This window comes from Dipteris shenzhenensis, chromosome 12 (genome assembly GCF_047967505.1).
Source record: "Dipteris shenzhenensis isolate YYH24624 ecotype China chromosome 12, Dip_SZ_1.0, whole genome shotgun sequence".
In the NCBI taxonomy this organism is placed as follows: Eukaryota; Viridiplantae; Streptophyta; class Polypodiopsida; order Gleicheniales; family Dipteridaceae; genus Dipteris; species Dipteris shenzhenensis.
Genome location: NC_141607.1, coordinates 52,866,194 through 52,892,174, shown reverse-complemented (window position 1 = coordinate 52,892,174; position 25,981 = coordinate 52,866,194). Strand labels below are relative to the sequence as shown.

The following is a 25,981-nucleotide window of genomic DNA, read 5'->3' as shown; positions in this document are numbered from 1 at the left end:
TTTTCTATGATCCTCCTTGTGTTGATCCATCCAGTTGCATCATCGAAGCAGTTTAGCAGTTTGCTCGTAATAATTCGCTGCAGATGCACTTTGAAATCAAAGAAAGCGCATGAATGCCACATAACTCCGAGGAGACTGAAGAGGACTCAGTCTGGAACTCAATCAAAACCCATGCCATGGCGAATTCAAAGGGCAAAGCAAATCGTTGCTATAGCTCTGCCCCGTTAGGGGCAATGCTGATAAAAAGGTTTAGAATTATGCAAAAATCATTCGTCGCTTTCCGTGCTGGATCCCCCTTTGGTTTTTCGATCAGATGATGGAGCTAGAAGAGCCTGTGCCATCACTCTGTCAATATGATTGATAAAAGCTATGTTTGGTCACTAAAAGCTATCGGGGAGAACTGCAGCAGCGGTAGGAGCAAGGTTCAAATCGAAGCCAAAGCAAAGTGAAACTAGATTTGTGGCATGAAGTCTTTCCATCGTGGAGCAAGTAAGTACTAACTTGAAATTGAAGCTAAATCCTACTATTTGGCTACCATCTCCTCCCTCTTCTTCCCTCTCCCTCTTATGTCGCCTTAGCCCTCTGCCCTCTGACTTGCCTCAGCCCTCAGCACCTGTTAGCCCCCCTCTCGCATACTCATCCGAGCTAGAAGAGCTTGTGCCATCACTCTGTCAATATGATTGATAAAAGCTATGTTTGGTCACTAAAAGCTATCGGGGAGAACTGCAGCAGCGGTAGGAGCAAGGTTCAGATTGAAACCAAAGCAAAGTGAAACTAGATTTGTGGCATGGAGTCTTTCCATCGTGGAGCAAGTAAGTACTAACTTGAAATTGAAGCTAAATCCTACTATTTTATCAATTGTTTAAGGAAAAAAGAGAATGAGTGAAATAGTGGACATGAGATGCGACACAGGGTCCGTTAGGACCCGATCCTCCCTGCAAATGTCAGGGGTGGTGATTTATTATTGATTATATGATGTCCATATTTTGGAAGCTAAAGTCCAACAAATACATGAATAAAGCGATACAACAACTGAACTTTGTTGCAGTTTTTACAATATTGTCACATGGACTACAACCACGTGAATAAAGGTGTGTGTAGTCATCCTTCAATCTTGCATCCATCTTGGATTTCCTTGCTCCCTCACATCGATAACATGCATTAAACGAGAAAAACGTTGTAAGAATTCAGATTGAAAACAAAAAGTTTTGAATGGACCAATAATTAAAAATATTTATATTATAATATATAATATATAATTATTATAACAACACTTAGTGTGGGCGTGGAGGCGATGCGCTTCCTTTCCCAAAAATTTATAATCCGAGGGAACAGGCCCTTCCCTGGGTGCCGAGATAATGCCGAGAATATAAACGTCAAGAATATTAGCACCAAGGATAAGTCTCGCGAATGGATAAGAAACTACTCAAAATGATCAGCATATGCTATCCACTTTAAACTTCGTTTAGGATCCATATTGAAGAGCTAAGGGAGATCCATTTGGAGGGCTTATTATCATGCACATGATGCAAATATATTCCACCCTATATGTGGAAGACATGGTCGTTCATTGTCCTAAACTCCCCCAACAAAAGGGACAAAGCTCCTTTTTGGAGCAATAACAACAAGTCATAGGATATACTTTTTGTGATTCAAAATGACAAGTAGGAGACCAAAATGAAATAGCTTGCTAGGTGTAATTTTTTCTTTCACTCGTGATCATTCCAAATCACATGGAGGGTGCGAGGGGGAAAACATCACATGCTCATTTCAAAAAGACTCTCTAAAACAAATCTCTCGAATTGTTAGGAGAAGGGTGCAAGCCTCTCTCAAGTTGTCTTTGAAAAAGACACAAATCAACTATGTGGCTTCATTAATTAATAGATTTTAAAAATTTCTAACCTATGATAGACCACTACTTCTCTCATATAAATGTTTAGTACATGGCCATTGACCATTAGGTGAGGAGCCATTTTCTAAATGACAAATGTGCGATTGAAGGGCATTCTCATTTATGGAGATTTGTGAAACAAATGGCAGTGCAACATATGGCAGGTGAGTTCGTTTTTACATCTTGTAAAATTTTATGTGAGAATCAAACTTGAGGATGAGATTTGCCAATTTGTGACACATATCAAAGGCAAAGAGGAGATTCAAGAGTAGCACACTACAAGGCTGTTAGGTTATTTTCATCCTCTCTCTTGTTAGGCAGGCAGCATAGTGCCATGAAATGAAAAGCTAAGCTCTCATTGAGCCACATGTCCCTTGTGCATCTCCCACATGGCATCCTACCTCCATTAAAAGCACCCAAAAGCCCAACCTTAATAGACTTCTACCAATGCACACAGTTCCACCCCCTCTCCTGTCCCTCTCCCTCTTCCCCCTCGAGAGTCCAAACTCCTCTCTAGATTTGTCTCCGTCCTCCATTCCTGCTCTCCACCACCTTCACCTCCACCTACTCCATGGCCATTTCCATGTGCCTCCCCCTCTCCTTAGAGAGAGAGAGAGAGAGAGAGATCTAAGTGTTATTTGTTATGAAGATGATTGAAGTGTGATGCTTGACTTGAGATTTTCACATCCTGCTTCACTCAGTGTGGTAAAATTTATTTCCCTAATGTGCTATGTGCCAAATGCAAAGTGCTATGTTCCTAAGAAAGGGAAATCTCCTTGGTTTTACAATATTTGGAGAGAGAGTGTGTCAACTGTACCCACACACAAATGTTTAATTATGAGCTAAATAGAAAGTGCTATGTACTAAACTCAAAGTGCTATCCAACTATCAAATACAATTGTGTGCACTAAATTTCAACCTTCAATTTTCAAGCTGTCTTTCTTGAGATTACAATCTTAGTTTCTAGCATATATCTACTTCAGACCATTGCTTTCAACATAAAATATATGATAGAAATCCCTTAGAACAACTTTTTGAAGATCATAGGTGCCTCCCAAGTAGAGTTGAGAAAGGAAAATAGAAAGGTCATAGGGAAAGCATGAAGGTGACTAGCGGTAGCCAAGAGCCTTCACGAGATGCCTTCCTGAGCATCAAGGGCGGTGGTTTTTAGTTTGCCAGTGCAACCGATCATATGAAAGCGATGACGGATCCGATTCTCTCAACTCACCCCACATCTTTGTGACGAGCCATGGGCAGCCCTGAAATTTGAAGCCTTCAACGAGCTTCAAAGCTCATTAGACATTCTAAGAAAGGCCAATGAAAAAATTCAAGTGGCCAACATTCGAAAAATGTTTCAAATTTTTACATATAAATATATGTATTTACCGATCCCTATTTACGTACTTTTGAAGGCCACTGCTAGATTTTGTCCTTCAATATGAAGGTTAGGACAAGCAACTAGATTTGTGGCATGCAATCTTTCCATCGTGGAGTAAGTACTAACTTGAAATTGAAGCTGAATCCTACTATTTTATCAGTTGTTTAAGGAAAAAAGAGAATGAGTGAAATAGTGGACATGAGACACAACACAGGGTCCGTTAGGCCCTGATCCTCCCTACAAATGTCAGGGGTGGTGATTTATTATTGATTTTGTGATGTCCATATTTTGGAAGCTGAAGTCCAACAAATACATGAATAAGGCGATACAATAACTGGACTTTGTTACAGTTTTCACAATATTGTCGCATGGACTGCAACCATATAAATAAAGGTATGTGTAGTCATCCTTCAATCTTGCATCCATCTTGGATTTTCTTGCTCCCTCGCATCGATAACATGCATTAAACCAGAGGAATGTTGTAAGAATTCAGATTGAAAATAAAAATTTTTGAATGGAAAATATTTATATTATAATATATAATATACAATTATTATAACCACACTTAGTGTAGGCGGGGAGGTGGCGCACTTCTTTCCCCAAAGAGTTATAATCCGAGGGAACGGGCCCATCCCTAGATACTGAGATAATGTTGAGAATATAAATGCCGAGAATATTAGCGCCGAGGATAAGTCTCGCGAATGGATAAGAAACTGGCATATTACCTGAATGTCAATAGTCGTAATCGTAATCGAACGTCGAGAGACAATATCCGAAAAACTTGCCAATGTGACCTTGAGAGGATTTGTGTGCATCCTTGAGTGGATGAGTCCAACATTCTCAGATCGTTTAGTAAACTCTGGACAGCACAAAAAGACAACTATCATTAGAGGAAGTCCGAAGTAGAGCACGTACCATTCTCACTCTCCACTTAGCCAACGTTACGTGTCTCTCCAACCTCGAGAAAATGGGAGTTTGATCACTATATTAAGTCAAGCTTTTAGGCTTGTGAGAGTAGAGCATAAGGTTATCACGAGGCTCTCCAAAGCTTCAAATGCCAATAAGCCCAAACTTGCAAATCAAGTAGACCATCTCTTCAAATCGAATAGGTTCGAAACATTTTATTTAGTCTTTTTATTGTGAAAAGCACCTATATGCTTGTAGTGCTATCATCAAAAGCTTAGCTTTTACATCAAACAAAATCAGGGGAGATCAAGGGCTTAGATTCATGACACGTGGCTCAAGGGGGTGTGAGAAAACCCAAACATCTCCCTAGTCTACCTACCGTAAAAAGAAATGAAAATGGTGATGACAAACCGAGATAGGCAATTTGGTACAACAACTACATGCGGTGTCAGACGAGCATGTCCTTGTATGTTTAGGACTCACGAGTGAAATCCCAAGGCGGTTCTCATGTTCTCTCAGCTTGTAGGGTCCGAGCTTCTAAGTAGAGATTTGACGATGGTGTTACGACCACTGCAAATTGTAGACAAAGGATGGAATGGATGGATGATGATCGTCAAGGAGAAATGGCTGGGTTGAGCGATGCTAGCGGAGAGATGGGGAGGGTGGGCTGAGCAAGATGGAAGAGAGGAGGGACGAGGAGAGATGATGAGCGAGCTGAGGGAGAGATGGAGAGGGGATAGACGAGGAGTGGGCAAGCGGCAATTGGGAGGTTAACTTTCATGGACATGTTAGGCATTTTCCATGCACTTCTTTGAATTTGTAAACATGAGATTATAATTTTATTAAATTATGTATTCTGGGAGAACATAGGTAACAACACGCTCACTTATACACAATATTGATTTCATTGTTATTGTTACTATGTTATATTTGAATCAAAATCTAGACTTCGGTCAAGGACATCTTGCCAATGTCAAGGCTAGAGGATCCCTCTTATGTGAATAGCAACACACTTAATTTTTCCTCCCTACATTGTAAGGCCCTATAACACCCTCTTTGGGAAAACCCTATTAAACATAGCCCAAGGGGAATGTGATTCCCACACAATCTGCCTAAATATTGTGGAAAGGACCAAAGGGATATTTGGTGCAAAGATGGCTTGTCATGACTCATAACATTGAGTGACACTTCAAACACTTTTAAGGAAATCTTATGAAAAAATCACCCAAGTGGCATGCTCTCATGCATTTTCCCATAAGGTTGTACCAAAAGAGTTCCAAATGTGATGATGGACCCTTACATGCTTGTTTGCAACATAGAACTTGCTATAGCACCAAGTTCCTTACCATCTAGACCCCCATAACAACCTCTAAGCATCCCTTGTGAAAGCCTTGCCCAAGGGAACACATCATCCTCCATGTACTCATCGAGTCCCATGCCATCTAGGACCTGTGTTGGACCAACCTACGAAAATACAATCTCCACCTTCCCATGTCCCAACTATGAAAACACCATATCTATATCTTGCGAAGAGCAAAAGGGTTCCAAACCAAATGACGACTAGTAGGATGCTTGCTCCTGACATGGTCAATGCCATGCAACAGAGGCCAAAAAGACCTTATGAGAACATTGAAGCAAGCATGAAACTAAGTCTAGGAAAATAAAAAATCATAGACTTGGTAAAATCACAAAGGCAAATATACAATCATGCTCTCACTCTCATCATGTAAGCATAGGTCTGATTTTGCAACGAAAAAACCAATCTCATTAAAATGAAAATAAAAAATGTGAAAAAACTTACACTCGCTAGATACAATCTTGATCATGCAAAGATGGGACACAAATGTAAGCAAAATGTAACCATCAACGTAAAATATAGGGTTGACATCTCTAACTCCATTTCTCCCTCAAGCCATGCAAAATAAGAATAAAAAAGAATGAGAAAGACATCATCTTGTGAATTGAAAAAGAACTCAATAATGTTAGGAAGAAAGCAAACAATTCGTTGAACGGAAGAATCATTCCAAAATTTGGAGAAGACAGTGAAAGACATCCTCTTGTGAATTGAAAAAGAACTCAACGACAGCAAACAATTCGTCTAAGGGAAGAATCATTTCAAAATGGGGAGAAGAGAATTTTCTTGCGCGACGTGGTTAATGGTCCTTTAACTGGTTGATGTAGATTGAAGATGTGGTACTGCTTGTGACAGTTTATTTTGGTAGTGATGAAACAAAGGTCTTTACAATGATTGGTAAAATCTACAAAGAGCAACAGAAATTGGGAAAGCTCGAATCCCACATTAAATGGAAAGCTTGGTTACAAGAGACCCATGGCCTTATCCAACCTTCCATTATTTCAGTATTGCTTTCAATCACATTCTGAAAACCTCAGAAAAGACTTCTTTCTTATCAACATACTTCAGAATCTTCACCACTATCCCTGTGTGCTCAACTACAATGGACATCCCACGCTGGGATAGGCATGAATATACAATCATTGATATATTATTACATTTGCAGTCAACCATCATCTCATATCTAAGTGGTCATTAAGTTGTTATCACCAGGCGATCATTACAATATGGCGACCCTGTCAACTAGGGTTATGGAAATTAGTCAAAAGATCATTGTTTTTAATACTCCCTCCCACAAAATTTTGCATTCTCATTCTGATCCACGTCCTGTATTGCAGAGTCCAATGTTCAGCAGCAAAATGGTGCCAGCATGCACACAAATTGCAACCCTGATGATCCCCAAATTTTGCAGCTTGCGAAGGGAACGCTCAGTTGTAAGAACTTACTATACTAAGTGCCCAAAATGAAGCTTCAACCATGCCTCCGTACTGGAGAATCTTTCTACTCCTGGGATACCCCATCTTTTTTTTTCGGGAGTACGAGTGTTGCCGTTTCCAAACCAGTTAAAGGACCATTAGGTGCCATTGTCAACTCTAAATACAGGTACGGCTGTGAATCAACATTGTCACAATCCAGACCATCGTTACTAGTGATAGAGCTCTGGATACGAGCACTATCATCACCATCTCCAATAAAGCAATGCTCAAAATATTCAGAGTCATTGCAAGTCGGGTAAAAGGGTTGGTTTAGATCAATGATGCCAACATCCTTCCTAGACACAGCTTCTCCACTTACATTCAACATGTCAGCATTACTCAAGATACTAAACTCAAAATCTGGTCTATCCGGATTTATGACAGCGCTTTCAGTGTTTGCTTTCTCCAGAAACCCATTTGACAGAAATGAGCCCTCTGAGACTTTGGGGTCACCAGCTTTATCCACCTTCATTTCCCTTTGCTTTAAAATCCCCTTTTCAAGATTACGCTTATCACCCAACACATCCACTACAGAAAAATCTTCAGCAAGTCGACTACTAGGATCCAGCTGCATATCTGCATGAGAACCTTGACCTTCGGATCCAGTCCTGCTTTGTGCATTGCAATCATGTCCTCTTTTGGATGAACACAAAGACAGCTCATCCTCTATGCTTCTTTGAAGTAAGTCCAATGATTGCAAACATGTGAGATCTGAATTTGGAGTGGCAGTATTTGCGGGTTCTTGACCTTCAATAATCTGCTCAGCGCTCTCAGGATGTGAATATCCAAATTCTTTCTCACATTCAGTATGTACCTGAGTACAATCTGACAAGTCTGGTCTGATAAGTTTTCTCCGCTTCTTTTCATGTGTCTTTTCTAACTCTTCTGTCGCACCAGAATTTCTAGCACTTTTCCTCCGTTTAAAATTGATTGAGACTTTAGATTGGTCAGATACTAAGGCTCCTTCTAGAATATCATCAGTCAGATCCATGCCATTCAAAGAATCTCGGTCACAAGCCACAGACTTGCCCAATCTGTCCTGTGTACCTGCTATGGTTGTGTGTTTCAGATTTTCAAATTCTTTTTCTGCACTCCTATCTCTAGGGCTCACCCGAGATGCATTTTCACGACCTGAAATCCTAGACCAGACAGATCTCCTGTGGTTTGCTGTGTCAGAATGAAGAAGGGGGAACTCTTCCGTATATGCATCTGGCCCCATAGCAGCCCTAAACATTCTCTTTATTTCTTCACCGGTCATACGCTCATATATTATTTGTTTAGGATCTACAACCTCGTTAGACACCAATGGGGTAACGTAAGATGCATGACAAAAGTCCATAAATGGCTTAGTCCTACTATCCACTTTACTAGCTTCTTCCACATGAGAAGCTTCAAAAACGTAAGCTCCCCAATTAAGGGGAGGACGCAAGCCTTGCTTAACATCATATTGATTTCCATCCCATTTGTTTTCTGGAACATCATTCATGTACGGGCCGGAAAAACCAACCGTCTTTGATTTCAAGAGGTATCCATTTTCGTCATCATCCTTAACACCTAATAGCCTTTTATCAAAATTGTCACTCAATAACTCATGATACTTTGTACGCTGGTCAACCTTAAGCTGTCCAGCAGTACAATAATCTGACATAGCATGCAAGTGACCATACATATTTTGCCTTGCTATTTCATCAAGTTCGATAGGAAAATATTCCTCAACCTCAAGGCTTTTAAAATCATGCATCTTTTCTAATCTTGGTATGCGATCTTGAGGCTGTTTGGCTTTATCAGGGTAATGGTCCACATAATTACATTTCTGAAGAGTCTTCCAAAGAAACAATTTACACAACCTGCGAACCTGGAATACGAAAGACAGTAGACAGTAAGATACAATTGTCTGAGCACCACAGTAAGCATACACTTGGCACAACCACACTGATTTCAATCGGTTATCTCAATGAATCAAGCAGCCAAGTCACATGACAAATGGAAAATTGCCAAGACCAAGGTTAATAGAATAGATTCACTTCATTTTGCAAGCATGCTTAAGCAAAAGCATTCGCAAATCTAGTAAGGCCAAGTTTATCACAAGTCTTTAGCCTAAGATATGATGGGGGAAAAGAACCAATGAAATATGTTACCTGATACGATGACAGTTCAAATGTAAACTTTACATCCGATGTATAGTTATCCCAGATAACCTCTTTGAATTCATTTTCCTCCAATGGAGGGCAATGTTCAATTTCTCTGAACCGCACCTTCATCCAGATTATCAAATGTCAGTGCCAAAAGAAGAACACCCAACTGAATTAAACATTAGGAAACCATCAACAAATTGATCACCTGATCACGATTCACAAAACAAGCTACCGAACTAAATCCCCAATGTACCTGCGCTGGAAATGAACCTCTCCAATCCATATAAGCATTAGGTTCAATATTGAGCTGTCCATTTGAAGATGCCTCGTATATGCCCCACATTTGCCTTTTCTCATACTCAAAGAGGAAGAGCACCATGCCAGGCACAACCTGCTTCACAGATTCCCATCTGTTGAATGGCAGGCCAAATAGACAATGATGGAAACAATCTTTCTTTGTTCTTTTATTGCACATGAAAATCATGCCGCCAAGGTTGATCTTTTCATCCAGTATATCCGTACCATCGGCGACAACTGTTCCTCTGTGATCAGTTACCGTCGACCCTGCATGCTCAGTTCTGTGTGTATCTAGAAACCTCTCCCCATCTCCAACAGGGAAATTTGCATAAACTCTCGTATTCTCAATAAAGTGCACATCGTTTCTGTTAGAAAGATGTGTTACCGGTAATGTGCTCTCCACAAAACCAGCTTTGCCCAAAATATCAAAATGTCTTTCCATCGTATCCAAAGTTTCTGATTGGCTCCCATGATTCAAAATACTGCCATCCCTATTGTCCCATTGGTTGTCACAATGGGATAACAAGACTCCATCCATGTTCATTGCTTCCCTATATGCATATCTGTTTTCCACGTTCTTTCTATCCAGACATACTACCACCCCTGGTCTGTAAGCACCTTCCATACTGGTGTGACCCTATACTTCCTGTTTATACTACCAGCCTTGAGAGACTTAAAAACAAAAGGAGCCAAGGTAAGTTGAGGGGAGTTGTTTTCTTTTCTTTCTTTCGGGATGGGGGGTGTGTGCATGTGTGTGTTGGGAAGAAGGGAAAAGGGGGGTGGAGGGGGGTTGTTGTGTAGCGGTTTGGGGTTGGCAAAAGTATCATTGTGTACATGACATCACACATCTCCTTCTTAGATTATCCAATGTTGCAACAAGCATGAGAGAGAGAGAGAGAGAGGGAGGGAAGAGGGGGGGGGGACCCACAGAAATGAAACAAGAACCAAGACATCAACCCCGCCCCTCTTTTTTCTTCTTCCCCAAAAGGAAGAGATTAAACAAAACAAACGTTACATACATACATGGATACTTGTGTATTATTTATGCATGTTCGTACATATCTATGCATGCATACATGTGTTCTATACATATGTGTGTGTGCGCGCGTGCGCATGTCCATGCACATGCAAGATTTGGTACAAGAATACCTTGAGCAGGATAACAATGAGCGGACAGATATAGACCATGTTCAGGACATGAGAGATGAGGGGAGCCCAGTGAATGTGCTCTAGTTGATGCAATGCAAGAGTTGATATAGTGCATACTTTGATTGAGATGACAATCGGCAAACCATTGACCTGCTTATTAAGAAGGGAATAAACTCACATACGTAGTGAACATTATTTCAAGTAACGACGGTGGCACCAATTTCAACACCAACCTGCTTATTAAGAAGGGAATAAACTCACATACGTAGTACCTAAACCATTGATTTCCACCATCCAATTGGAGAGGGGGGCAAGTACATCTACATCAATTATGCAAAAGGACCATCTGGCAACAAAACATTAATTCTTCAATAGGAGTCCACAATCAAAACTGATCACAAAGACTTGTGATGTCTATAACCTCAACAGCTCATCCACCGACCAAGAAAACTCTAAAATTTTTCATATTTCTGAAGAACACTCAGGCATATCTATGACATGTCCCAAAAGTGAAGCCTATGCAACAACCAATTGCATCCAATATTCGAAATCATTCTCATCAATTTGGACCATGGGTTTCAATACCTACGTAGCCTCTAGCATCAAACAATAAATGTTTGAAATCGTTTTCATCTTTTGCAATCAATCAATGAGTTTTTTCACCTACATAACCCCTAGCATTAGTCTGTCTACCTCAGCCTCTCTGTTCATTTCTCTCTTCCTCCACTTCTACTGGTATGGCCTTGTAGGCTAGTTCTAGCTAGCTCTAGTCATTTGTGGGACATTTACTCCATTTAGTCAACGTATGACAAATAGGACTTAATCCTAACCCTAGTCCCTGGGGTGTATAATGTTGTACTTTCATTTGAGTCTACGCTGCAATACACTTTTAATTCAGTTCGACTCCACTGCTGCTTCGTTTTCCTGCTGTTGCAGTCCTGCTTCCATTACCCTACCAGTAGTATCAGAGCATGTTATTCAACCCTGCCCTTTACACTAACCTCAGGTCCAAGATCTGGGGTGGAATTTTGTCACCATGAAGCCTGTGCTTCAGCCTCAGTCGACCTGTCCTGTAGCAGCCACCACCCTCTGCAAGCCTTCTACATCTAGGCACCTCTTCGACTGCATTCTAGGAGCTGCCATTCTGCTTCATGACCTGTGCTGGAGTGTATTTTGGGGGGAACGGGGAACTCCGGTTTTTGGGGACTAGTTGCTTGGAAACCACTGCAGGTGCCTCATCTGGACTATTTCACCTGCTGTCGCTGCTGCATTTCAGAGTTCCTCTGCCTCATTTTGGCCCTGTTCTGTGCACTTCTGTGGAGCAGCCCCCTACTGAATCTGTTTTCGAAGATGCTGGTAATAATTTCAAGGCTGCAACAGATAAGAATTTCTGAGTTTGCTGCACGGGAGTCACTATTGAACAGCCAACTCTTTCCTGGGGTCTTCCCTACTGTTGGTCGACTGTTCCAGCATCTGCTATTTTCTCCAGTTTTGCTCATTGCCTCTCCCACAGCCTCAGATACCTGCACACTGTTATTTGGAGCCTGGTTAACACCTCTGGAAGCCGTTTTGGAGCTGCTGCACCTGTGTCTAAGCAGTTCTAGCCTGGTTGCTCGGCTGTCAACTGTGGACTGATTTGACTCAGTCCTAGTGGATTTGGAGCTTGCATTTGCTCAACAGAAATCTGCAGATGCCAAGTGTTGGCTTCCCTCAGTTCTGTTGACCTTTCGATTAACTGTACACTCTGCGTTTGGAGCTTTTATTCCATTTGTTTTTGCATTAGACCCTCATGCCTCGGTTCTTTTTTGTGGAGTTGCAGCATTGCGCAGGAAGCACACTTTGGCACTCAGTTGATGTGCAAGGAGTTGACCTTGTGTGGTCAGAATCAGACATTTGCACTTGGTTTTAGTTCAGTCATTTGATTCAGTCACATTCTCTTCAGATTCATACATCTTGCCTCAGTTGTGATAGCAAACAATGATTTGTCTGGTATGCCCTCCCTGAAGACAAGTTAGATGGCACCAACTACATGTGGTCTTACATAATGCATCATGTATAGGTGGCCAAGAACTTGTGGAATATCATTCGAGTTATGAGGTTAGGCCTCTGTCACATACACATGCCACACAGGTGGTGGTAATGCTGTTGATTCCCCAGTTCCAACACTACTGCTCCTATGCCTCTAACTCAGGGACTGGGATGGCAAGATGCACAAGCTCATGCTTTGATTACATTGTCAGTTGAAAGAGTTATAATCCCTCATGACAGATCTTGCAGAACAACAAAGGAAGAGCAAACATGTGCAAATAGGAATGCCTCTATCACTGGTGATCATGCCTTTGCTACCCTTCATAAAAGTAATGCAAAGACAAAAAGTCGTGTGGGAAACCCAAGCACATTTGTGGTTACACTTCCGATGCCAATACAAATGCAGATAACAAAAAGAGAAGATGCAACTATTGCAGAAAGCCAAGTCCCAACATTTCTAAATGCAGGAAGCGCATTGAATCAGAAAACAAGCAGCATTCTAGCCTTGCAGTTGTTGATGCTTCATTTCACGTGAGAAGGATGAATCAGGAAATGGCGTTCGTCATGATTGGGCCTTTGTTGTCACATGCCAATATAATCCTTCTATACATGATTCATGCATGGTTGTCTCTGATGCATTCAACACTTGGTACTTTGACAATGGTGCTTCTAAGCATATAACTACAAGAACTTTTAACTTTCTTTGAATGATGCACCTAAGGGAGGCACTGTGAGTGACTTGTGCCAATAGTGCTTCTTATGCCGTGAAAGGTATTCGCCAAGTTGAGCTTAGTTCAGCATCTAGTGATCCAATCTCTCTTCAGGATGTTTATATGTTCCAGAGATTAAGAAGAATGTTCATCCATTTCATCAAGTCTCCCTTCACAATGTCTTATATGTTCCAGGAATTAAGAAGAATCTCATGTCTATTTCAATCATTGCTACATCCATAGAGTTAACTTTGATGGTTACCGTTCTGCTGTTATGATTTCAAAAATGGCAACAACATTGTCATCGCTGGAACATTGACTAGAAGTCTCTATATACTTGATGCCTATAAGAGAGACAATCACAACCACTTGCGGTCAATGCTTTTGTTAGAAATGAATCCCTACAGAGGGTATCCCACGACGGTAGACCGATAGGGCATCCCCACGAATTACACGCAGAAGTGTTTCACTACTGAATCAAACTTCTTTACTTGTATGTACTACACAACCATAAGTGTGCATGCAAGCCCATAAATAGACAAAGATCCAAGAGAGATATAGCACCAACAAAAGTATCCTTCTGTCCAAAAATGGATACGATAAACAAGAGGCCTGAGTCCCACCAAACTGTGGTCTTCAATCCGACCCAAAAGTTGTACTACTATCACCTTGGCTCTTCTAGATCCTTGAGCCCGCATGCTCCTTTGAGCTCATGTAGACTCTCTCTAGTGATACCTCCACCTTACTGCCCGGGTAGTCAACCTAGGTGGGCAGCTTCTCCAAGCTTAGTCTACAGCCCTCCAACCCTCTTCTCTGAAGATGCTGGTCTATCTGCTGCAGCCAGGTGATGTCAAATGGGGACCCACATGCCCCCTTATATAGGGCTCTAGGCCGCTTCAAAAAACCCAACCAGCCAGCCCTAAATGGGCCAACTGATCTTGCCCCACCAGCAAACAGGGCCCAAGTCTCTAAACGACCTGTAGGGCTCACATTTGGAGGCCCCTTGCTGGCCCGCTTGGCCATAGTTACCAGAAACGGCCGTTTCTGGCCTGGAAACAGAAACGGCGATTCTTCTAGAAATGCCGTTTTGTAATTACAGCTTTTTTTTTTTTGGTGGTGGTTGGTTTTTTGGGTGGCCTCTTTTAATTAAATTGTTTTTGTCTTCTTTTGATTATGGCGTTTTTTGCCGATTCGTCGCCTCTTTTTGTCGTTTCCGCCGCCTCCCATGTTGCTGCTCTCCATCCTGCTACTTTCCAACCTCTCTATCTTTAATTCCTAGGCCTTGGCACCCGCAACCTGCTCTCCTCTCCATCCCTCCATCCTATAGGCTGGTATCTGCTCTCCATCCTCAGCCTACTCTCAGCTCTCAATCCCTCCACTACCTCTCCTCTCTTACCTCTCCATCCTCCTCCTATCTTTCATCCTCCTCCGACTCCTTTTACCTCTCCATCCTCTTTCACCTCTCCATCCTTTCTCACCTCTCCATCCTCCCTCTCACCTCTCCATCCTCCCTCTCAACCTTCAGATTGTTGCAACTTCAAACTTGTTAGAAGTTAGAACTTGGAGCTTAGTTCATGACACATGTTGATTGTTGAAGCATCATTCATGGATAATAGATGATACTAGATAGATCAATCATCATAGGAATTTAGAATCATAGAAGCATGCATGATGCTTCAAGTATAGATAATTGAATTATGTATAATTTGCACTCTATTGATAATTGTATTATGTATAAACAATATTTTATTTTATTTTTCAAAGAAAGGAACCTTCTATTAATGCTTGAAAGATTTCATATAAGGCAACAGCCCCGAAGGTGCTGAGTATGGAAAAACTGAAAAAGGATGAAAGAAAGAAAACCGGCCTGTTCAAAAGAAACCTAGCTAAACACCTGCAGGCCAAGCCTTGCAAAAACGAGCACACCTCTCAATAGTCACCTTGGAGCCTAGAGTCCCACGCTCCCAAGTGGACCGTAGAGTGTAAATGATATCCTGCCAGATGGCAACTAGGATAGCCAAGGGTGGAACCGGGTGCTCACCCATCACAAGACTGCAACGAGCCACCCAAATGTTCCAAGCCGTGATGCTGGCTACCACCTCCCAAACACGATCCTCCATAGGAGGAGGAGCTAGGTTGTTAGGAGGGATTGCCTCATGGAGTGTAATCCTCTGGATGCTCTGACCCTCTATCTGGTAGGCTGGGGAGATCTCATCAATCTGAAACGCGTGTCCTCCTTCTGTCAACCAAGCCACCATCCCCCAGGTGTAGTCTCTATGAAAACTCCGCAAACGTGTCATGATCCTGAGGGCTCTCATTCAGATCCTAGCTGCACTACGGCAGCTCCATAGGCAATGCGGGATAGTTTCCAAGACACCCTCGGAGCAACAATGGCACTGCCTCTCCACTAGCATCTGCTCCAACCACGATCTGATGGGCAAGCCTCCATGGGTGGCCAGCCAGAAGAAGTATGAGATCTTTCTCGGCCACAAGCTGAACCACAACCGCGTCCAGAACCTAGAGCGCACATCCCGAGGCACTCTTTGAGTCACCCTATGTCTCTCCCTCGAGGGGGTCCACCTCGACGAGTCCATCTAAAACCTCCTGCCAATCCGTGTGGTATAGGAAAAGAAGGGCACCTCATTCACCTGCTCAACTAGGCCACCCTTGGAGGGCCAAAACCACTCTCCTGGGTCCCACTCGACCTCCCTCAACAGTCTACCCTCCCACAACCAAAGGCGCCATCTAGAGGCATCCTGCTCTGAGATACTGGGAGGGTCAATGTGCCACTCCTTCCCCAAACATCCTACCACTCTAATCATCTGCCAGTGTATCCCATCAAGAGTCCCATCCATCTCAGGGTCCCTCTCAATGAGTGGGTGAAGAAGGCCTCCAAAGTCCTACATGGAAGAAGCCACGGTACGTGCTGCCGCGCTGCATCAACATCCTCAAGGGAACACCAGTACGAAAAAACTGCCCCAACCGTCTAATGTCTCTCCAAACGTGAAGTCCTTCCCACCAAGATTCAGGAATGGCTAAGTCAATCTCGCCCATCCGCTGCCCTGCCTCTCGCAGATGCGCTAGGACGTCAAACCTCACCTCTGTCTCCATAGGTAGTCTGCTCCAATGGCCAAAGAACCCTGCTGGACCACTATCGCAATGTGCCCAACCAATGTGAGTCTGTTGTTCGAGCATACAGCCTTCTTGATCTCTAATCTCTAGATGCCACATAAGGGGCTGGCACTCAAACTCCTCTGCATCTGGGCGGAGCACATATGAGACCCCTGCCAATCTCTATCATACCCTGTGAAGACTCCTCGTCAAGGGAGAGCCCTTCCCCGTAAGGGGGCCTCTAAGAAGATCCATCTATATGAAGGCTGCCACTATCCACACTAGTACGGCGACGCACAGACATTAAATACACGTCCTCTAAACCTGTAATGAAGGTGGGAAAAAGATGGATTTTAAGGGGGAAATAGATGGGAGAATAGTAGGGAAATGTGGGAACTGTGGGGGACTATATAAGTCAACCCAAAAGGATTGTAAGGGGCTATTGATTTGACGTCTAATCCACCTCCCCTCGCTTCCTTCATCACTTGTGTACTTCCAGTCTTGTTCTCTCTACTTCCCTCCCCTATTCCTTCTCTATCTCCCCCTGCCTTCCGTGGCTTTCTCTCTCACTTCCCCATTCACCTTCACTGCATTGGTATCAGAGCAATTCTCGGGCCTATTGTGGGAGAAGACATCTCAAGTGCTGCATCCTTCGATGTCATTTTCATTTATACTGCCAGGGTCACATCGTAACCCAATCGACGTCTGTCTTCTTTCTGGTTCTCCTTCGCGGGAAGAGATGCAGGTTATCGTGGTGCTGATGAACATGAAGGAGATAAGCTAAAGCAGAACAGGGAAGAGGGAACTCTGCCGTCCGTCGCGCCTCCAACTCTGCCGTCCGTCGCTCCAGCTCCGTCCGTCGCGCCTCCAACTCTGCCGTCCGTCGTTCCAGCTTTCTCCTCGCCACCGCTCCATACTCAAGCTCGTTTTTCTTTTCTCCTCGCCACCGCTCCATACATAGGCTCGATTGCATAGCTTCGTCGTAGAAGCTGACACGGGCCAGCAGACAACCACGACAATTTTCGCCACAACCATACAGCCTCCGTCGTGCCCACCGTGTCCGTCTCCGTCGTGCGTCCAATCCTCCGCCACAACCGCCGCCTTCCGTCGTCCCGTTTTTGTTCCGCCACCGTTTCCGTCACCCGCCCGCGCCTCTCGCTGGCCACCGTTTCCACCATCGCTTTCATACCTTAGCATAATTTTCTAATCTAGTTCCTAAAGTTAGTAAGGTTAGTTAACCTGGGGGTAATTAACTCGTTAGTTGTGGGTTAGTTTAGTTAGTCTAGTCCTAACAATCCTAGTTAGGCTAGGACAGTCTTAACAGTCCTAGATAGGCTAGGACTGTCTTAGCAGTCCTAGCTAGGCTAGGACAGTCCTAGGGCTTTTCCCCCCAAAAAAAAAAAACTCTTTTAGGGCACTTCTACAGCCCTGTTCTGGGCCTCTTCTCAGCCACTTTTTTTTTTTTTGGGGGCTCATTTCGAGCATTCTCTCCATCCTCTTCACCAAGTTTTCTTCAAGCCTCTCCATCGACTACATCGCGCACTCATGGCCCCCAAGCGTGCACCCCGATCAGATGAGACGTCTCAGCATGGCAATGATGTTACTCAGCAGGAGCAGATGCCAGTTACAGAGGGTGTATCTCCTTCACAGCCAGTTTCTGCTATGCCTACCGACACACAGTTTCTAGATGCATTGGCCTCGATGCTTCAGGGGGCTTTTCAACAGATGGGTCAACAGTTGGGGCAGCTACTCACCACTGCTATGGCTATGCACGATACAGCTATCACCCAGATGGGTCAGCACATTGGGCAGCAGCTCACTACTACCATCACTATGCATGATAAGGGCAAGCAGCCCGCACCCCAGCACGGGGATCAATCGGATAGCCAGGGTGATTTTTCTGACCCGCGCAGGGGGTTTATGGCTGATGCCCGTCGCACTTATGATTGCCTTGCCCGTGCCGCCGAGCACTTCATTGTTTGATGCCAGGCCGCCATTTGGCTCGCAGATTTCATTGGCTGAGCCATCCATTTTGGGCCGGCCTACTGGCACATTTTCGCCCACGGCGAGCATGCCTGGATTGGGTGTTGGTTTTCGAGGCAGTTGGGAGAGGGGCCAGTCCTCTTCTCAGCCTTTCTCTATGCCACCCACTCACCGTGATGTTTTTGGTAGGCAGACTCAGCAGGGATTGCATGCTTCGATGACACCTCCTGTTAATACATTCAGTCAGACTCAGCCTGCGTATTAGGGAGGTAATGCTTTCAGTCAGATGCACTTCATGCGTTAGGGGAGTGGTTCTCCTAACCAGCATGACGCTGGAAGTGGGCAGCATGCAAACATGGACGATATGCTTTCAGATGCCTTACGTTCATATAGGGCTTTGCCTGAGGATGTTCGTGATGAGATGCCCTTTTCACAGTATGTGAGCTTCAAGCGTGAGTATGCTGGTAGTCACTATAGGAATAAAGCAGCCAAAGATGTGAAAGATAAAATCTATGTGCATAAGTTTAAGGGGGACACTCGCACTCCCAATGAGTTGGAGGAGTGGCTCACGAAACTGGAAGATTATTTCCACTTCTACCCTAAGAATGATGAGGAGAGGATCATTTTTGCTGGCATGCATTTACACTTCTACCCTAAGAATGATGAGGAGAGGATTATGCACATACATAGTGGTGTTACATGCGAGAGTCACCTCAGAAGCCTACCACCTGGAAACAGCTCAAGGAGCTTATGGTCACGACCTTCGTCTCGGCCCTGATCCTTGAACAGTACCTTGCTGAATTCTATGCACTATCACAGACAGGTACGGTCCAGGAGTACTTGCAGCGTTTTTGGAGACTTTTCTTTGTTTGTACAGGATATTTCTAAGAAAGGGAAGTTGCTGCGTTTTATACAAGGCTTAAATCCCTCTCTAGCTGCTGATGTGAGAGCTCACAATACTCTAACCATTGAGCGAGCAGCCCAGCTTGCTGAGGTGTTTGAGCCAAAATATGCTGGCAAGTACAAGCATGTGTCACATAGCTTCTATGGTACTGCTTATGATGCTGACAGGAAGACAAATTCTGCTGATTGGATTGATAAGAAACCAGCAGCTGCTTCCTTCCCACTATATCCAATGGTTTTTGGAAGTAAGATGCCATATGCAAAGCCATACAGGCCCATGGATGCAAAGACAGGTGTCAAACCCAGTGCTGGTTTTGACAAATCAGAAGTTAAACAACATTCCAAAGCCATAATGGACAGTAGGAAGAAGGCAAATTTATGCTTTAGGTGTGGAGAGAAATGGACACCTGAGCACCGAGATGTGTGCAAAATGAAGAATGTCAGCTCAGCCAAACTCAGCATGATAATTGAATTATCTGATGATGATAAAGTGGCTGATGTAGCAGACCCCCATGATGTCTCTCATGAGGAATTGACAGGAGCTCATGATGCAGATGAGTCTCCTGACACAGATGCCACAAAGGGGACTGCTTTTCCTTTTGATCCGGGTGGGGCTATTGAGCAAACCACTCATGTGATGCATGAGATTGATATTCAGCCTACATGTAGCAGGAAAGGCCGTACGCCAACACTCTCTGTGTTGGAGCATCAACCTACAATGCCTTTTCATGTCAGAGGTGATGCTAATGGTAATGTTCCTGTGGATGATGAACAGATTTATTGGGATGCCCAGTCTACACTGTATACCATCTGACTACATGCTTTGATGGGTGCCAAAAGTGCTGGCACAATCAGGTTGAAGGGAATGATTAATGGCAGATCTGTCCATGTATTGGTAGACAGTGGTAGCACTCACAGTTTCATTAATTGTAGAACATTGCAAAGATTGGGATTAGTTGCTACAGAGATAGACCATGGTCTGAAAGTGGAGATCGTGAATGGACAGCACATGATCAGCAGACATTGTTGCCAGGATGCCAGGATCAAGTTTTCTGATCATTATGAGTTTGCAGGTGATCTTTTGGCATTGGATATGGGGCCCATAGATGCTGTCCTGGGTTGTGATTGGCTGAAATCCTTGGGGAAAATTAGTATAGATTTGAATGCTTTATCTCTTGAGTTTTGCCACAAGGGTAGAACTGTTACATTGCAGGGCATTGTGAATCGGAAATTGCAGGTCATTTCAGCAAGGCAGCTAGCTAGGGAGCTCAAGAACGAAAGTGCCATTCATGCATTGAATGTCTATGTACCTCAGGAGGGTGGTATTCCCCATGTGGATAATTGTGAAATGCAGAAATTGCTCTTAGAATTTGGGGATGTGTTTGCTGATATGCCATCTCAGTTGCCCCCAAAAAGAGATGTTGATCATGCCATAGTTCTGGAACATGGCAGTAAACCAATAAACAAGGCCCCGTATCGACTTTCTAAGGTTGAACGGGAAGAAGTGGCAACACAGGTGGGAGATTTGCTTGAGAAAAACTTCATTGCTCATAGCACCTCGCCATTTGCATCTCCAGTACTCCTGGTGAAGAAGAAGGATGGCTCTTTCCGCATGAGCATTGATTACAGGGATTTAAATAAGACCACCACTAAGAACAGGTTTCCTATTCCCAGGATTGATGACCTGCTGGATGAACTCAAGGGTGCTCAGTATTTCACGAAGATTGATTTGAGGTCAGGTTACCATCAGATTAGGATGAACGAGGGTGATGAGCATAAGACTGCCTTTCGTACAGAAAGAGGATTATATGAGTTCAAGGTGATGCCTTTTGGTTTGACTAATGCACCAGCCACCTTCCAGGCACTCATGAACAAGATCTTACACCACCTTCTTTTCAAATGTGTGCTGGTATTTTTCGATGACATTCTCATTTATAGTAAGGATGCACAGGATCACATTGACCATGTCCGACAAGTGCTAGAAATCTTGAGGATGCATCAGCTTTATGCCAAGGCCAGCAAGTGCACATTTATGGCAAAGGAGGTTGAATATCTTGGTCATGTTGTAAGCAGGCACGGAATCAGGGTAGACCCAGCTAAGGTGAAATGCATTAAGGAGTGGCCGCAACCACATAATACCACGCAGCTCAAGGGTTTTTTGGGTCTTGCTTCTTTTTACAGGAGGTTCATCAGACACTTTGCCAAAAGGGCTGCCCCTCTCACTGATTTGCTGAAAAAGGATGCCTTCCAATGGTCAGAAGTAGCACAACTCAGTTTTGAGAATCTCATTGATGCCCTTAGTAATGCACCTGTATTGGTGTGCCCTGATTTCTCACGGTCTTTCATTGTTGAGACGGATGCCAGTGGCAAAGGTTTAGGGGCTGTCCTAAGACAGGAGCATGGGGTGATTGCTTTTGAGAGCAGGAAGTTTAATGCCAGGGAAATGAATTATCATGTCTACGATCAGGAGATGCTGGCAATCTTGCATGCTTTTGCAAAATGGCACCACTACCTGTACGGTAGCAAGATTAAGGTCAAAATGGATCACACAATACTCAAGTACTTTTTAACGCAGCCTAATTTATCCATGAAGCAGAAGAGATGGTTGGCTGCAGTTCAGTCCTATGACTTTGACATTGAGTATAGAAAAGGGAAAGAGAATGTGGTTGCTGATGCCTTGTCCAAGATGTGGTCATGCAAACTGTCTGCCATTTCCACGCTTCATCAAGAGTGGATACTTGGGATTCAGGAGGAATACATGCAAAATTCTGATGTAGCCCCTATTTTTGTGGAATTACAGAGTCCGTCCAGCCAAGGACATGTTCGATTTCAGCTCCGCAACGGACTGTTATGGTGCAGGGACAGAATTTATCTTGTGCCAGACTCCAAGTACAGGTTGATGGTATTACAGGAAATGCACTCATCCCCTATGTCAGGGCATACGGGTATCACAAAAACATATGAAAAAGTCAAGGAGAGCTTTATTTGGGATGGTTTGTGGCGAGATGTGGTTAAGTTTGTCAGTGAATGTTATAAAGTGGACAGCCGGTTACCCGCAGGCCTTCTGCAACCGCTACCCATTCCTGAAGGCAAATGGACTCACATTGCCATGGACTTCATTACAGGCTTGCCTTCTACAGATAAGGATTGGGATAGCATATTTGTGGTGGTTGACAGGATGACTAAGCATGCCCATTTCATACTGACTAGGACTCGGTACTCCGCTTCACAGGTTGCCTATCAATTCATTGAGTATGTGTTCAAGCACCATGGTTTTCCTTAGGAGATTGTCAGTGACAAGGATGCTAAATTTATAGGTCACTTTTGGCAAGAGTTATTCACTGCAGTTGGTACTTCCCTTGCGCCTAGTACTGCTTATCATCCACAGACGGATGGACAATCAGAGAGGGTGAACAAGTGGTTGGAGGAGTATCTAAGGCATTACTGTCATGACATGCAGAAGTCTTGGGACAAATGGTTAGCATTGGCTGAATTTTGCTACAACAGCACCAAACACCTCTCTATTGGCATGAGTCCATTCGAGGCTATGTATGGATGCAAAGTGGGAATGCCTTCCAGGGTTGCAGACTTGGCTGTGAAAAATCAGCAAGCAAGGAATGATTTGGAGAGTATGGATGCCCTTCTGCAGTTGGCTAAGAGGAATATGCAGGATGCCCAAGCCAAGCAGAAGAAGTATGCGGATGAACAAAGGAGGTACTTATCTTTTGAAGAAGGGGATTATGTGCATTTACGTCTCCATAAGAATCGATATTCCTCGCTGAAAGGTAATACCAACACAAAGCTTGCCCACAGGTATTATGGCCCCTACAAAATCATCCGCAAAGTTGGGCAGGTAGCATATCAGTTGGAACTACCCAGTACCTCCAAGATCCATAATGTTTTCCATGTATCCTTGCTGAAACCACATGTCGGACAGCATGTCCAGGTTCTTCCTGAGTTGTCTCCTATGGATGAAGAGGGCCACATAATCTATGTGCCGGAGCAAATCAAGGGCTTCAGAGATCATGTACTCAGGAACAAAGCCTACACACAATACCTCATCAAATGGAAAGGTTTAACGGAAGATGAGAATTCTTGGCAACCTGAGAGCATTGTGCAGGACTACCCCTATCTCCTACAGAGCTGATCAGTTTCTGTTGTATCCTTCTCATCCAGGGCAGCCTCTTGGAAATTTTGAGGGCAAAATTCTTTGGGAAGGGATGGCTGTAATGAAGGTGGGAAAAAGATGGATTTTAAGGGGAAAATAGATGGGAGAATAGTAGGGAAATGTGGAAACTGTGGGGGACTATATAAGTCAACCCAAAAGGATTGTAAGGGGCTATTGATTTGACGTCTAATCCACTTCCCCTCGCTTCCTTCATCACTTGTGTACTTCCAGTCTTGTTCTCTCTACTTCCCTCCCCTATTCCTTCTCTATCTCCCCCTGCCTTCCGTGGCTTTCTCTCTCACTTCCCCATTCACGTTCTGATAGCAATGCAGTGAACGTGAATGGGGAAGTGAGAGAGAAAGCCACGGAAGGCAGGGGGAGATAGAGAAGGAATAGGGGAGGGAAGTAGAGAGAACAAGACTGGAAGTACACAAGTGATGAAGGAAGCGAGGGGAAGTGGATTAGACGTCAAATCAATAGCCCCTTACAATCCTTTTGGGTTGACTTATATAGTCCCCCACAGTTCCCACATTTCCCTACTATTCTCCCATCTATTTCCCCCTTAAAATCCATCTTTTTCCCACCTTCATTACAAAACCGCTGGCAAAATCACACAAAGCAGTCTTTCTAGGATAGGCACCCACTCACGAGAGAGCCTTGTTCCCAACTCCCCCGTCCTCATGAGTTGGACCATAGTGAGTTGGAACGTACACGGGCTTCACGACCGTGTTCGTAGCCAACCGCAATACCTGATACTCCAACAAGAGTTGCAGAGAACAACGGACATCCTTATCATTTAGGAGCACATGTTTTCAACTTCAGACATCAGACGACGCCATCACCTTCTCCCAAGAAGAGGTCTAAAGGAGTGGTCGCCTGCGATAGGACAGAGCGGAAGAGTCTGCATCTGAGTCTCACAAACTTTGGCTCTAGAGGTCTACGATCAGGGCGAGCTCATTCCAGGATGGGCAGTTTGGATGGGAGTTTGGACGGCAGAGTCCACGATCGGGATCCTAAACGTGTATGTCCCAACGTGTAGACAGCACCGACCGGCCTTTTAGAGGAGGCTATTAGAGTGTCTTCCGGATGTCGACTCCTGGATTGTTGGAGCTGACTTCAACAACCTAGAGTTTGGGGAAGACAAGCAGGGCGAAGCCTCATTCTCTGAGATGCCAACAACAGAACGTAGCACCTAGGAGAACCTCATTTTCATGATTAGTGGCAAAGACCTGTGGAGAGAGCCAGATTTCACCAGGACACCTGGCAGCCTTCTCTTCTCGTTTGGATAGAGGAGACACAATGGATTGCTAGAGAGACTAGAACGCGTTCTATGTTGGGGACTGGGCACTACACAAAGGCGGATCTACCGGGATTCTGACAGGTACCACGATGTGAGATCACTCTCCACTGGTACTTCACTTGGATCAGCCCCGCCGAGGTCTCCCCCAGACGGGAGTCCGCATTCCAAAGGACCTCCTGAAGACGAGGAGATTCAGTAGGTCGTGGCAGGTATTTGGGAGCAATCAGAGACGACACCGTGTGAGGGCTGGGTTGCGTGGGTGGCCGATGTGATTCAGAGGAGCATTGAGGAGCTGCAGGCTCACGCCCTTAGGCGGAGGAGGACCCTTCAAGAGCATGAGTGGGCTGAGGAGAGACCTCGCCTCCATCGAGAGGCTCAAGGAGCAAGACCCAGTTTCTCAGTGGCTTAGTGAAAATTTAAGAGCGCTCGTCTCGAGCTTCAGGACACGGAGGTGCAGCGGGCTCAGTTCTCCTATCATTCCTCCTGAGCCCAATGGGTGCAACAGGGGGACAAGATGACAACAATTCTTTCATAACACTGGGCCCCAATCGGCAAGCACACAGCTACAGCGTCTACAGGACTCACAGGCATCATGCACATTGACCCCCAGGAAATTTTGGACATGACCACCGGTTTTTACAGCCAGCTCTTTCAGATGGAGAGGATGATCCCAGCTTAGTTTGGGATCATGTTTCGACAATAGTCTCGCAGGACTTATGCAACAGATTTGAGGAGCCTTTCACAGATAAGGAGCTCTGGGAAGCCCTCAAGGCTCTCCCGACCCAAAAGTGCCCGGGTAAGGATGGCTTGACTTCGACCTTCTTCCTGAACTTCTGAGAGATTATCTCCACCCCTTTCCATCTAGCTTGCCAGGAGATTTTCGACACAAGCATTCTCCCTCAGTCCTTGAGCAAGGGTGGATTTGTTTGATCCCGAAAGGGGGAGATAGGTCAGACATCCGACAATGGAGGCCGATCACTCTACTTGATACTGCATACAAGATCCTCGCCAAGGTCTTGAGTTTGCGGTTACGGCCCCATCTTACCGACATCATCCATGACACAGACTGGATTTGTCCAGGAGCGCCGCATCCCGAACAACATCTTCACGTTCTGGGAGGCAAAGGATTGGTCCAGGGAGAAGTCACAGCTGTTCGCCGTCCTCTTAGACTTTGAGAAGGCCTACGACAGGAT

At 44.4% G+C, this 25,981-nt stretch overlaps 1 protein-coding gene across 5 annotated transcripts in view; it reads right to left on the bottom strand.

Moving 5' to 3' along the window:
• Positions 1 to 6,428: 6,428 nt before the first annotated feature.
• The window catches only part of LOC147896382 (uncharacterized), a 28,453-nt gene continuing 8,900 nt past the window's right edge, over positions 6,429 to 25,981 (bottom strand). For all 5 annotated transcript variants that reach the window (XM_087382672.1, XM_087382673.1, XM_087382674.1 and 2 more), the window contains 3 exons: positions 9,393 to 10,082; positions 9,143 to 9,259; positions 6,429 to 8,859 (listed from right to left, as the gene is read on the bottom strand). In XM_087382672.1, the coding sequence (XP_087238798.1) occupies positions 7,030 to 8,859; positions 9,143 to 9,259; positions 9,393 to 10,061 (2,616 nt within the window). In that variant the 5' untranslated portion in view covers positions 10,062 to 10,082 and the 3' untranslated portion in view covers positions 6,429 to 7,029. The remainder of the gene's footprint in view (positions 8,860 to 9,142; positions 9,260 to 9,392; positions 10,083 to 25,981) is intronic.